This window comes from Euleptes europaea, chromosome 6, assembly GCF_029931775.1.
Source record: "Euleptes europaea isolate rEulEur1 chromosome 6, rEulEur1.hap1, whole genome shotgun sequence".
Lineage (NCBI taxonomy): Eukaryota > Metazoa > Chordata > Lepidosauria > Squamata > Sphaerodactylidae > Euleptes > Euleptes europaea.
Window position 1 is genome coordinate 4,267,488 of NC_079317.1, and position 13,852 is coordinate 4,281,339.

Consider the following 13,852-nt stretch of genomic DNA (forward strand, 5'->3'; position numbering starts at 1 on the left):
ATCAGTTGAATAGCAGGAGATCTCCAGCTACTACCTGGAGGTTGAGCAACCAAAAATAAACACCTCTGCGCTATTCCCAAGGGTTAGAAACTTAGCCCAGGAAAGACTAAAAATAGCATGGCTTAACAGTGAGTTGTATTAAACACAGAGTATACAACAATACATGTAACAAACTATCCAAAAGGTAAGTATGTACAAAATAGGTTAAAAGTCATTACAACTAGTGTTACAGTAACAATCGATCCAAGGTCGACGTCTTCAACGAAGAGTGAGTGAAAAGGGATACGATTGTTTCAAGTCTTCCTCAGTCCCGTTCAATTTCAACGTTGATATGCCAACAGTCTAAATAATCGCTTTAACAGCTTTCAATACATTTCTCCCATCGGGATGAAGCACACAACCATATGCAAAGTCTTCATTTCATAAATTCCTGAATCAGGATATTAATTTTCAATATATATGGTTGCACAATCTCAGCAAGTTACTAAATTCCCCAAAGGGATACAAACTAATGCCAACCCTAACTCTATGGCATTATACACTACTGAGGTCCTTGTCCTCCCCAGGCTCCGTCCCCAAATCTCCAGGAGTTTCCCAACCTGGATCTGGCCACCTTACCCCCATGCCTAGGGTTGCCAACCTCCAGGTGGTAGCTGGCTATCTCCCGCTATTACAACTGATCTCCAGCCGACAGAGACCAGTTCGCCTGGAGAAAAGGGCCACTTTGGCAATTGGATTCTATGGCATTGAAGCCCCTCCCCTCTCCAAGCCCCACCCTCCTCAGGCTCCACCCCTAAAATCGCCAGGTATTTCCCATCCCGGAGCTGGCAACCTAAGGTTGCCAGGTCCCTCTTCGACACCGGCAGGAGGTTTTTGGGGTGGAGACTGAGGAGGGCGGGATTTGGGGAGGGGAGGGACTTCAATGCCATAGAGTCCAATTGCCAAAGTGGCCATTTTCTCCAGGTGAACTGGTCTCTGTCGGCTGGAGATCAGTTGTAATAGCGAGAGATAGCCAGCTACCACCTGGAGGTTGGCAACCCTAGGCATGGGGGGTAAGGTGGCCAGATCCAGGTTGGGAAACTCCTGGAGATTTGGGGACGGAGCCTGGGGAGGACAAGGACCTCAGTAGTGTATAATGCCATAGAGTTAGGGTTGGCATTAGATTGTATCCCTTTGGGGAATTTAGTAACTTGCTGGAGATCGGTTGTAATAGCGGGAGATCTCCAGCTAGTACCTGAAGGTCACAGTCAGCTTTATTTTTGGACTTCTAGTTGCCTGTTTGTTTCATATTGTATATATCCTTGGACCCTTTTCATGTTTATTTGGGTTATATTGTATACTCACTTTGTATTTCGTGCTTGCAATTGTTACACTTGGTGTTTTTTGTGGATAGATATATAAGACTGTCGTTTAAACTTGTAGTTCCAATAGTCGTTTGATTTTGAGCTTGTTGCTGGTGGTTCTCCTGTCATTTCCTTATTCAGCATAAGGTGTTCTTAGTTGTGCTAGTACCTGAAGGCTGGCAACCCTATGGCAACCCTACCCCCGCCAGTGGGCAGGGGGGAGCTGGCAGCCCTAATCCGACGGGGTCCGGCCTTTCTCTGGCAACTAAGGTTGCCAGCTCTGGGTTGAAAATTCCTGGAGGGTTGGGAGGTGGAGCCTGAGGAGGATTTGGTTTGGGGGAAGGGGGGGACCTCAGCAGGTATAATGCCATAGAGTCCACCTTCCAAAGAAGCCGCTTTCTCCTGGGGGGAGCTAATCTCTGTCGGCTGGAGAGCAACTGTAACAGCAGGGGGGGTCTCCATCTGCCGCCTGGAGGTTGGCAACGCTAATGAGAAGGCAGTGCAAGCGTTGCCAGCTCCAATGTGGGAAATATTTGGAGATTGGGGGGGGTGCAGCCAGAGGAGGGCAAGCTTTAGAGAGGGACCTCATGGAGATGCAATGCAAAAGAGTACACCCCCTCAAAGCAGCCATTTTCTCCAGGGGAACTCTTCTCTGTCATCTGGAAATCAGCCATAATTCAGGGAGATCCTGCCTGGACGTTGGCAACCCTACTGGCAGTCTCTCCCCCACCCCATCTCTCCTTTTGGCCGATTGGTTACCGATCCTGTGCAAACAAAATTGCCACTCCTCCATCCATCCTTGGTTGTTACTATGGCAACAGTCACCATGGCAATAGTCAGGGCCCCCCCTTCTTCCTTTGCGGGGGCTGCTGTAGCCTCTTCTAATCCGTCTCAGCGCTCAAATCATTCTTGCATTTCCTGGTGGGGGTCCCTTCCCCCTCCCCCCCCCAGGGAGGTTAGGAGCCTTTCGGTGCGGGAGGAGGTGGGCCTCCCAGCAAGGCCCTCCCTGGACCGAGCGTTTGGCCACCTCCAGATCAGAGGGGGAAACTGGGGGTTCTGGTCCAGAAGCGCAACCCGGGAAGGCCATGGATTCCCCCCAGGACAGGGGCAGCTTGTCCACTAGGGACACGTCTATTCTAACCTCAAGGATCGTGGCTTGTAAACACTCCCCCCCCCAAAAAAAAAACCCCACTGCTGAATATTCTTTGCCAGAGGCGGAATGAGGTATTGATTTACCCTGCAAGAGACCCGGGGCCACTTGTGCATGGTAGGTTTTGCCTGGGATTTGCCGCTCTCTAGATGCACATTTTCCCCATCCGAATTCTCCGAACTCTGCATGGGGGCTTGCGGTTGAGTGTCGAGAATCTGGAGGGGAAAAGCGTGCATCGAAAGAGTGCCAGTCCGAGGCAAAACCTACCATGCATAAATGGCACTGAAGTGCCTATAAACTTCATTTATAGGAAAACATATATTCTTTCATATGTATAAACATTCGTAGGTTCAGGAGGTGCTATGCTCAAGAATAGAGCATAGCATCAGGCAGATATATTCTACCCACACTTGGAAACTTTGGGAACGTTGGCATCCATAACTATAAGAGGCCAACAGAACACGTTGCCTGGTACGGGCTTTCCCCTGTAGAGAAAAACAGTGTCTTACCTTCACTGTTAGGAATGGGAATCACAAGACCAAGTGCTTGCTTAGAGACAGCTTCTACCAATCTCTATATACTATGTTAATTAAAGAAAGGCAGACAACCAATGTTTAGTAAGTCGACGAAATTGGAACATCCCTAACCAGAAGTTATAACTGGGGTAGCAATCCTTTGTTCGGTATGAAGACTGTCCTGCGCATTAGGGCACTTTCATCCGGTATGTATATTGAGCTCAATAAAACTACTGCTTTGAACTATCAACCTCCCACTGTGTTATATTAATTCGAAATTAATATTATAACACAGACATTACAGCACCTGTCTTGCTAGGAATGGAGAGCAAAGAGGGCCCCCTCCCAGCCCCGCCCATCAGCCCCTCCCACTCCCTCGATTTCCCCAAGGGACAAGACTCACCTTAAGCTTGTGCTCATGTTCCTTGTTGACCCGGGACAACAGCTGGGCTTTCCTCCGGTTGAGGGCGTCGATCAGGGCGTCGCACTGGGCAACCAGGCAGGCTTCGAACTCCACGCTGTTCTCCTGCAGGGGCAAAACCGCCGGTCAGCCAAGCGAGGGGGTGCTTCCAGGCACACAGTCTCATTTGGGAAGACAAGCCACAGACTGCGGGCCTCACCCATCCCCGCATCAGCTTCGTGCTCTTATTCCCCAGATCATAGAATCATAGAGTTGGGAGGGACCAACAGGGTCATCTAGTCCAACCCCCTGCACAATGCAGGACATTCACAACTATCTCCCCCACCACCACACCCCCAGTGACCCAGAAGATGGCCAAATGCCCTCCCTCTCATCATCTGCCTAAGGACATGGAATCAGCATTGCTGACAGATGGCCATCTAGCCTCTGCTTAAAAACCTCCCGGGAAGGAGAGATCACCACCTCCTGAGGAAGCCTGTTCCACTGAAAAACCGCTCCAACTGTTGCTTCCTTGGAGAGGTATTCAATGTATTCTCTCAGTAGGATGCAATAAAGGGGCCTGTTCTGGAAGTGTCCAGACCCAGAGTCTCCTGTGTGCTGGCTACTGATCAGGATTGGTAACAACATAAGAAAAGCCCTGCTGGATCAGACCAAGGCCCATCGAGTCCAGCAGTCTGTTCACACAGTGGCCAACCAGGAGCCTCTAGGAAGCCCACCAACAAGACAACTGCAGCAGCACCATCCTGCCTGTGTCCCACAGCACCTAAGATAACAGGCCTGCTCCTCTGATCCTGGAGAGAACAGGTATGCATCATGACTAGTATCCATTTTGACTAGTAGCCATGAATACCACTCTCCTCCATGAACACGTCCACTCCCCTCTTAAAGCCTTAAGAACATAAAAACTTAAGAAAGGCCATGTGGGATTAGACCAAGGCCCATTAGGTTCAGCAGTCTGTTCACACCGTGGCCAACCAGTTGCTTTTAGGAAGCCCCCAAACAAGTCGACTGCAGCAGCATTAGCCCGCCTATGTTCCAAAGCACCTAATACAACAGTATCCTCTGATACTGGAGAGAATAAGTGTGCATCATGAGTAGTAACCATGGCTAGCCCTATTGGCCATGAACATGTCCACTCCCCTCTTAAAGCCTTCCAGGTTGGCGGCCATCACCACATCCTGGGGCAGGGAGTTCCACAATTGAATTATGCATTGTGTGAAGAAATACTTCCTTTTATCAGTTTTGAATCTCTCACCGTCCAGCTTCAACAGATGACCCCGTGTTCTGGTATTATGAGAGAGGGAGAAAAGCTTCTCCCTGTCCACTCTCTCCATACCATGCATAATTTTATGGAACTCTACCTTAACTTCCTTATCAACCTTATCCACCACGCCTCAGAGAATACTATAGAGAGCAAAGTGGACGCTGCACATGGTGGCACACACTACCTGGATTTGCTGCACCATGTTTCGGAGCTGAACCAGGAACTCCTTGGCTTCCTTTGCTCTGTCCGACAATCCGTTCAGGGCCTGGGACAGCTGGCTCTGTGGGCAGGAAGAAAAGAAGAGAGTCAGCCGCCTTAGCTGGATGCAAATGAACTCTGCACATTCTCAGTGAACTCTTTATCTTTTTTTGCCCTGCTCCAAAATTTAACCGAGGCACCCCAGAGAGATCACAGAGTGAAGCCCGTCGGTCGGATTCAGAACTGCAGATTACCAAGAGGTTGGTTTTAAGGAGTCAGATTTGGAATGTGATCCAACGCAACCTGGGTTGCCAACTCTGGGTTGGGAAATTTTTGGAGGTTTGAGGAAGCAGCCTGGAGAAGGTAGAGCTTAGAGAGGGGAGGGACTTCAGAGGTGTATTAATGCCATACGGGCCACCCTCCAAAGTGGAGTAGACAATACACCACTACGGGGCTTTTAAAAACGTATTTACCTTTTTCCAGCTTGCTGCATTGGCAGCCAGTTGCTCTGGAGGCAGGACAGCTCCACCACCTCAGGAGAGGGGCCGTGGCTCAGTGGTAGAGCATCTGCTTGGCATGCAGAAGGTCCCAGGTTCAACCCCCGGCATCTCCAGTTAAAGGGACTAGACCGGTAGGTGATGTGAAAGACCTCAGCCTGAGACCCTGGAGAGCCGCTGTCGGTCTGAGTAGACAACGCTGACTTTGATGGTCCAAGGGTTTGGTTCTGTATAAGGCAGCTTCATGTGTTCATGTGTTCACTGCAAAAGCACCCCCACACACACACGCACTCAGCATTGCCCAGTACATGTTTGTTTGGGTATAGAAATAAGACTTTAATTTTTAAAAAAGAGGCTACCAATTGCCTCACTCCTGCGACTGCCTCCTTACATTCAATGGCTTTCGACCAGTTATGCAGAGTTGGCGCCATGGAGATGATTCACCGCATCCATATCCTTCCTAAGGCACATCAGTGCTGATGGAGCAGCTTCGGGGGTGGCGAGGGAGGAAGATTGATGCCAGAGGATCGGAAGCAGACAGACAGCAGCTCGAGTCAATCAATCGGGCTGTTTCAGGCTGCCCTGGCAGGGCAGGCCCCAGCCAGGTCCTCTCCCTCGCATCCTTCATGCAGTCCAGTCTCCATGGAGACAGAGCCCCTCCAGAGGAATTCTTCGATCACAGAAAAAAGCTCCATGTCTGAACTCAATTGGCCAGCAGAATGAATGCGCAGCCCGGAGGAATGCTTGTCCTCTCTCACATAGAATCATAGAGTTGGAAGGGACCACTAGGGCCATCAAGTCTAACCCCCTGCACAATGCAGGAAATTCACAACTACCTCCCCCCTCCACACCCCTATTGACCAGAAGATGGCCAAGATGCCCTCCCTCTCATCATCTGCCTAAGGTAACAGAATCAGCATTGCTGACAGATGGCCATCGAGCCTCTTCTTAAAAACCTCCAGGGAAGGAGAGCTCACCACCTCCCGAGGAAGCCTGTTCCACTGAGGAACCGCTCTCACTGTTAGAAAATTCTTCCTAATGTCTAGACGGAAACTCTTTTGATTTAATTTCAACCCGTTGGTTCTGGTCCGACCTTCTTGGGCAACAGAAAACAACTCGGCACCCTCCTCTATATGACAGCCCTTTAAGTACTTGAACATGGTTATCATATCCCCTCTCAGTCTTCTCCTCTTCAGGCTAAACATACCCAGCTCCTTCAACCTTTCCTCATAGGACTTAGTCTCCAGACCCCTCACCATCTTTGTTGCCCTCCTCTGGACACGTTCCAGCTTGTCTACATCCTTCTTGAATTGTGGTGCCCAAAACTGAACACAGTACTCTAGTTGAGGTCTAACCAGAGCAGAGTAAAGCGATACCATCACTTCGCGTGATCTGGACACTATACTTCGGTTGATGCAGCCCAAGACTGCATTTGCCTTTTAGTTACAACATCACACTGCTGACTCATGTTCTGTGTTTGGTCTACTAAGACCCCAAGATCCTTTTCACACACACTACTGCTCAAACAAGTCTCCCCCATCCTATAATTATGCACTTGATTTTTCCTACCTAAATGCAGAACTTTACATTTGTCTTTGTTGAAGTGCATTTGAAGTGCACTCATGATCGTGCCCAGTTGAGCACATGAACATGCATGAAGCTGTCTTATACTGAATCAGACCTTTTGGTCCATCAAGGTCAGTATTATCTACTCAGACTGGCAGCAGCTCTCCAGGGCCTCGGGCGGAGGTCTTTCGCATCACCTACTTGCCTAGTCCCTTTAACTGGAGATGCCGGGGATTGAACCTGGGACTCATTTGCAAAGGTGATAAATAAACGGAACCTCCACAAACAAAGGCACTCTACCTCTGAATACCAAAAACTAGGACCAAGCAGGAGGGAAAGACCATCGATGCTTGTGAGCTTGCAAGGGCGTCTCTGGCTGACCACCACTGGAAACGAAACAAGATGCTCAGCTGGATGGATCTTTGAATGAGCCATGCAATTCTGATCCCAACCTTTGCGTAATGATGACAATTCTGTAGCGCGCCCCCTGCAAAATCTACTCCAGTGTGCCACTACCTATTTGCAAAAGTTCTCCTAGCCTTTGTAGGTTCCGTCAATACAATCCCATGCACCCATCCTCTGCAAATTTCTTTTACTTCTTGGAGTGTAAGAAACAGAGACAGACAGTATTTGGAGACGTAATGGAGATTGTCAGTGTGCAGTGACTGGAAATACAGGGAGGTTAAACCTCTTTTCTTCTCCATCTCTCTCTCTGTCTCCAAACGGAGCCAGTGTCCGAGAGAGGGAGCGGCCCAGCTTAATGGGCTGGAAAATAACCTCACCGTTGCCTCCGCAGAAAGATTTAATGCAATCCTTTGCAATTTCTTTTCTTGGGTAATTTATAGCAACAATCGTTATCAGAGCACGCTGCTAATCAACGGAGGGCTCCCTGCTGGAAATAACATCACTTAGATTCAGCTCCCCCCCGCCCACCCCTCCACCCCACAAGTGACATGGAAAACAAAGGGGTTATCAGGAAACGATGGGGCTAAGATCCACCATGAACAATGAGGCCTGAACGGGTTCCTTTCAAGTCAGAAACGATTTGGAGGTAGCAGTACCGTCTCACGTGCCAATAGGGTAGGCAAACGAGATTAGAGAACTGGGGAGTGCCAGCAAAATTTAAAGACCCACTCTTATTGATATTCAGGATGGAACGGAACAAAATTTGTTGCAAACGCCATTTGTATCTCATGGTAACTATTATAACACTGTCTGTCTCAGTCCAAGGCCCCTTCCCCCTACCAGTGTGGTGTAGTGGTTAAGAGTGTTGGTTTGGAGCAGTGGACTCTGATCTGGAGAGCCAGGTTTGATTCCCCACTCCTCCACACAAGCGGCAGAGACTAATCTGGTGAACCAGGTTGGTTTCCCCTCTCCTCCACATGAAGCCAGCTGGGTGACCTTGGTAAGGTTGCCAGGTCCCTCTTCACCACCGGCGGGAGGTTTTTGGGGCGGAGCCCGAGGAAGGCAGGGTTTGGGGAGGGGAGGGACTTCAATGCCTTAGAGTCCAATTGCCAAAGCAGCCATTTTATCCAGGTGAACTGATTTCTATCGGCTGGAGATCTGTTGAAATAGCAGGAGACCTCCTGCTACTACCTGGCAATTAATCGAAAGAGACTACAAGTGCTTAAGCAGTGAGGTTGAATTCAAAGAACACAGCACAAGAACAAAAGGACAGCATATGGCACATAAATTGCAACGCTAGATTATGCTATTAGAAAATATATTTTGTAAGTCAAACAAGTGGACAACCGCAGTTGATAAAAAAACATGTGCATGACCAGCAGCTCAATAACCACAAAATGCATAAACAATTCAAAAAGCAATGGAGCAATAAAGATGCAACGGGCTTCTGGTAAATTCCCATTTCACAACGATTTTTTCAAGCTTCCAAGTCTTCCGTATGCACTTAGGCATGGTTACCGTAGAACTGCTAAATAAAGCGCCCTAAGGACATTACAAAAAACTAGATAAATCTATAAAGGAATTACCAGTAAGTCCATTGGGAGATAAAGTTTGAAATAAAAAAATGAAGCGTGATTCTTGCTGTGACATAATACGATCTATATTTTGATTTTGAAAAGATTTTCCCAGATACTGCCACACTACAAAAAATTGCATTTCAAAATTCTGATGCTTCATTTCTTTATAGTGCGCCCTAAGTGGCGCCTCGATATTAGCATTCTGTATACGGGACCTATGTTCCCCGATCCTTAATTTAACTGCTCTTTTTGTTTTGCCGACATAAAGAAGTCCACAGGGACATCTGATGACGTAAATTACATATTTACTATTGCAATTACTGAAAAAATTTAAGTTTGAAAGTAAAACCCGTCCTAGTGTCCCTGAATTCTTTGACAGGTAGCATCTGCGCACAACCGGTACAGTCGCCACAGCGAAAATGGCCGGCGGGTTGAGAGATACTTTGCTGTATCATACAGTCTGATCTAATTAACCTGTCCTTCAATGAGCCGGTTTGATTCTTCCTTAAGTGGTAGAGAAAGTCGGCATATAAAAATGAGAGCCCCTGCACAGCAGGGCTAGGAAACCGGAAGTGGAACTGTGAATGTGCTGGAATCCCTCCACCCAGCCCTGCCCATAAGAACCTCCTGCCCAAGGTAAGTGGAGACCTGGCAACCCTAATTATACCCCTCTAAGGTCCCTCTCCTCCCCAAACCCTGCCCTCCCCAGGCTCCACCCCTAAATCTCCAGGAATTTCCCAAGCCAGAGTTGGCAACCCTACCAAGCCGCTTTGGTTCAGGACTGCAGTGGGATTAGAGGCATTTTCAGACAGCTGCTGTGGAGGCTGGGTGGGTGGGCTTTGGTCATGGTTTTGGAGGCAGACAAAAACGGCTTGCTGTAATGCTATTTTTTCCCCCAAATGGCAAAGAAATCCTCATAAGCCCTTCTCCCCCTCCCCTTTTGGGCTTCTGCCAACCCATTAAGGGATTCCGGCACTTCGGGGCCTCCTCGAAAGCAGCCATGCTCTCAAATGACCTTGGAGAAGGGAGGGCTCGGGCGGGACTGCCTCTCGGTGCTGGAGGAGGCCTGCGCCAATTGTAATTAGCCGGCAATCTTTTGTGCCCGGGTGCCCAGTGCTGCTTCGGGGAGAAATGAGATTAGTGGAGCAGAGCAAAACCACCACTGAGGAGGGGGAGAATGAAGGAGGGAGGAGGAAGCGAGGGAAGGGGGAAGCTGGCGGGGGATTATTCGGAAGCAACAACCGCTTCAGCTGCTAAAGGGAAGGGAAGGTGAAGAATCCGGGCGCTCTGGTGGCATTCCTCTGGCTCCGTTTGGCAGAGGAAGGTTGCCAGCGCAGAGGTTTCCATTGTGGGTAATCCTGTCTCGGAGCCCTTTGCCTCCAGTGGCAACCGCATAGGTGGGGTTGCCAGTCTCCATGTGGCACCTGGAGATCTCCCACTATTACAATTGATCCCCAGAGGATCAAGAGCATTTTCCCTGGAGAAAATGGCTGCTTTGGAAGGTGGACTCCATGACATTATACCCTGTTAAGGTCCCTCCCCAGGCTCCATCCCCCAAATCTACATTAGCCAGCATGGTATAGTGGTTAAAAGCAGTGGTTTGGAGCGGTGGACTCTAATCTGGAGAACCGGGTTGGTTTCCCCACTCCTTCACATGAAGCCATCTGGGTGACCTTGGGTTAGTCACGGCTCTGTTAGAATCATATCACAGAGTTGGAAGGGACCACCTGGGTCATCTAGTCCAACCCCCTGCACAATGCAGGAAATTCACAACTACCTCCCCGTCATACCCCCAGGGACCCTACTCCATGCCCAGAAGATGCCCAAGATGCCCTCCCTATCATCATCTGCCTAAGGTCATAGAATCAGCATTGCTGACAGATGGCCATCTAGCCTCTGCTTAAAAACCTCCAGGGAAGGAGAGCTTACCACCTCCCGAGGAAGCCTGTTCCACTGAGGAACCGCTCTGACTGTTAGAAAATTCTTCCTAATGTCTAGACGGAAACTCTTTTGATTTAATTTCAACTCGTTGGTTCTGGTCCGACCTTCTGGGGCAACAGAAAACAACTCGGCACCCTCCTCTATATGACAGCCTTTCAAGTATTGCTCATATGCTACTCACACACTTACCGTTCACTTACCACTCTCAAACACACACACACACACCATTCATACACACAGCCTCAGCATTAATCAATACTTTAAGTGTGCCGCCTGCCACAACTGCTCTCTTGGTCCCCTGCCTCCTTGCGCCAAGTTTTGCTGAGCCCCAGGGCAGATCTGGCTGTCTGAAACCTTTCCCCTTCCTAACCCCCCTTCTCCTGGGGTTGTTACTCTGGTAGTTAGCTGCCATGAACAAGAGAAGCCAACCCCCCCTTCCCCTTTTATGCTTTTATTCTGGCTCCCTTGTCCGCCAGATGTTTCGGGGTGGGTATTTGTAAGGGGCAGCCGGAGGCTTTTGGGAGCTTCCTGTTTCCCTCTCTCTGCGTCGGCTTCCCGATTCGACGCTGATGGGGTCGGACAGCGTAAACAAAGCAACATGGCAAGGATTCCACCCCGTCAGTTCACACTTCAGAAATCACGAGTACATAAATCTTTAATAACTCATCATTAAATCCTAGAAAGCCCAGAGGATTGAGAGCAATCAGTAGACAAACCAGTTCGGCAGAATACTAGAAAGAAAACGTGAAAAGGCATCTTGCCAGCAAATCCCGTGGTTACAAAAGAATCTCAGTGTTCCTCAATCTAGAAATGGGTCCAAGATCCTGGCATGTGATCGGATGTGTGTGTGTGTCTCCCTTTGAGATCAGCATCTTGACAGCCAGCGTGGTGTAGTGGTTAAAAGCGGTGGTTTGGAGCGGTGGACTCTAATCTGGAGAACCGGGTTGGTTTCCCCACTTCTCCGCATGAGCGGCGGAGGCTAATCTGGTGAACTGGATTTGTTTCCCCGCTCCTCCACATGAAGCCAGCTGGGTGACCTTGGGCAAGTTACAGCTCTCTTGGAGTTCTCTCACCCCCACCTACCTCACTGGGTGTCTGTTGTGGGGAAGGTGAAGATGATTGTAAGCCAGTTTGATTCTTCCTTAAGTGGTAGAGAAAGCCAGCATATAAAAAACAACTCTTCTTCTTCTTCAAACTTCAATCCACGCTCACAATTTTATAGGTTTTCCAGCCTGGGAGTTTCTTTTTTAAGCCAACCAGAATAATGGGTTGCAGGCTCAAAATGTCAGGATCAGGCATCTGTCCCTAGCATCCCATAAGCAAACTCATCCAGGCACATAGCTCTGAAGCAGTAATACTTTATTAGGAGCAAAAAGGCAGATGAAAGGCCTGACTGCCTACAGGCAGGTGAGGCTAGTAATGGTGAATACAGGCAGGTTACATGCTTAAGACACTACGGACTGAAAAAGTAAACATTGCTAGGCAACCCCGAGATAAGCTATTCCCAGGAAGACAGACTACACATTACCACAGCTGCAGAAAACGGGACGAACGAAACTGTACACAGACGTTCATCGGCATGAGAACCAAGGACTTGACGTGGGGCCAGAACCTGGCCTAACTCATGTCAAGAGCCTTTGCTCTAGCTAAAAGGCAAAGGCCTGACACAAAGTTTCCCTCTAAGCCTGCTCTTGGCCACCCAATTCCAAAGTCTGTATGTTGGAGGTTAAGGTACCTCAAAGGGATATTTGGGAAGGGGCCATGGGGCCATGGCTCAGTGGTAGAGCCTCTGCTTTGCACACATAGTTGACAATGTAAAAGACCTCAGCTGGAGATCCTGGAGAGCTGCTGCCAGTCCGAGCAGGCAATACTGACCTTGACAGACCAAGGGTCTGATTCAGCAGAAGGCAGCTTCATGTGTTCATGTGATACTAGAAATGATCCATCACATTTCCTTTGACAGCTTGGCCAAATGCTCAGATGAGCACAGGATTCAATCTCATTCTTAGTCCCAGAAATTACCATATACATGTACCCTACCCCCTTCCTGGGATGTAGCTTTAGGATCTAATTGCTTCCCATCCCACAGTTTTATTATTTTATTTATTTACTTCATTTATGCCCTACCTTTCTCCCCAGTAGGGAATCAAAGCAGCTTACACCTTTCTTTTCGCTTCCATTTTATCCTCACAACAACCCTGAAAGGTAGGTTAAAAAGGTAAAGGTCCCCTGTGCATTCCTGACCCATGGGGTGATATCACATCCCAACGTTTCCTAGGCAGACTTTGTTTATGGGGTGGTTTGCCAGTGCCTTCCCAGTCGTCTCCCCTTTACCCCCAGCAAGCTGGGTACTCATTTTACCAACCTCAGAAGGATGGAAGGCTGAGTCAACCTTGAGCTGGCTACCTGAAACCAACTCCTGTCGGGATCGAGTTCAGTCTGTGAGCAGAGCTTGGACTGCAGTACTGCAGCTTACCACTCTGTGCCACAGGGCTCAGAGGTAGGTTAGTTGGTTAGGCTGATAGTATTTGGCTGGCCCAGAGTCATCCAGTAAGCTTCCATGGCACAGTAAAGCATTCGAACCTGGGTCTTCCAGTCTCTAGTCCGGCACTCTGATCACTACACCACACTGGATGTGTTAAGATTTTATCTACTTTTATTGCTGGGCTTTATTGCTGGGCCTACTTTTATTGCTGGGCTTCTTCTCACAAGAGTATGCACAATCTCATGTGGCTGCACATGTTGTATGCTGATGGTATTTTCAACCTGAGCTATTTGAATGTTCATAACTATTCCATAATGTCTCATTAGCGGAGCTGATGACTTGGGAGGGCCCCGTTTCAATGCACAGAAACCAACCGACAGCAAATGAGGTTTCAAAAACTGCAGCTTGTGTTGCTCTTCAGGGGATAAAGTTTATGGAAGGGGGATGAACCAGTAAAACAACTATTTTGCTGGAAATCTATAGGTTCAGT

General features: G+C 48.7%; 1 protein-coding gene across 6 annotated transcripts in view; it reads right to left on the reverse strand.

Annotated features, from left to right (window-relative positions):
- The window catches only part of TRIM9 (tripartite motif containing 9), a 94,378-nt gene that overhangs the window by 47,257 nt on the left and 33,269 nt on the right, over positions 1–13,852 (reverse strand). For all 6 annotated transcript variants that reach the window (XM_056852230.1, XM_056852225.1, XM_056852229.1 and 3 more), the window contains exons 2-3: positions 4,878–4,973; positions 3,412–3,534 (exon numbers count right to left, since the gene is read on the reverse strand). In XM_056852230.1, coding sequence (XP_056708208.1) covers positions 3,412–3,534; positions 4,878–4,973 — 219 coding nt within the window. The remainder of the gene's footprint in view (positions 1–3,411; positions 3,535–4,877; positions 4,974–13,852) is intronic.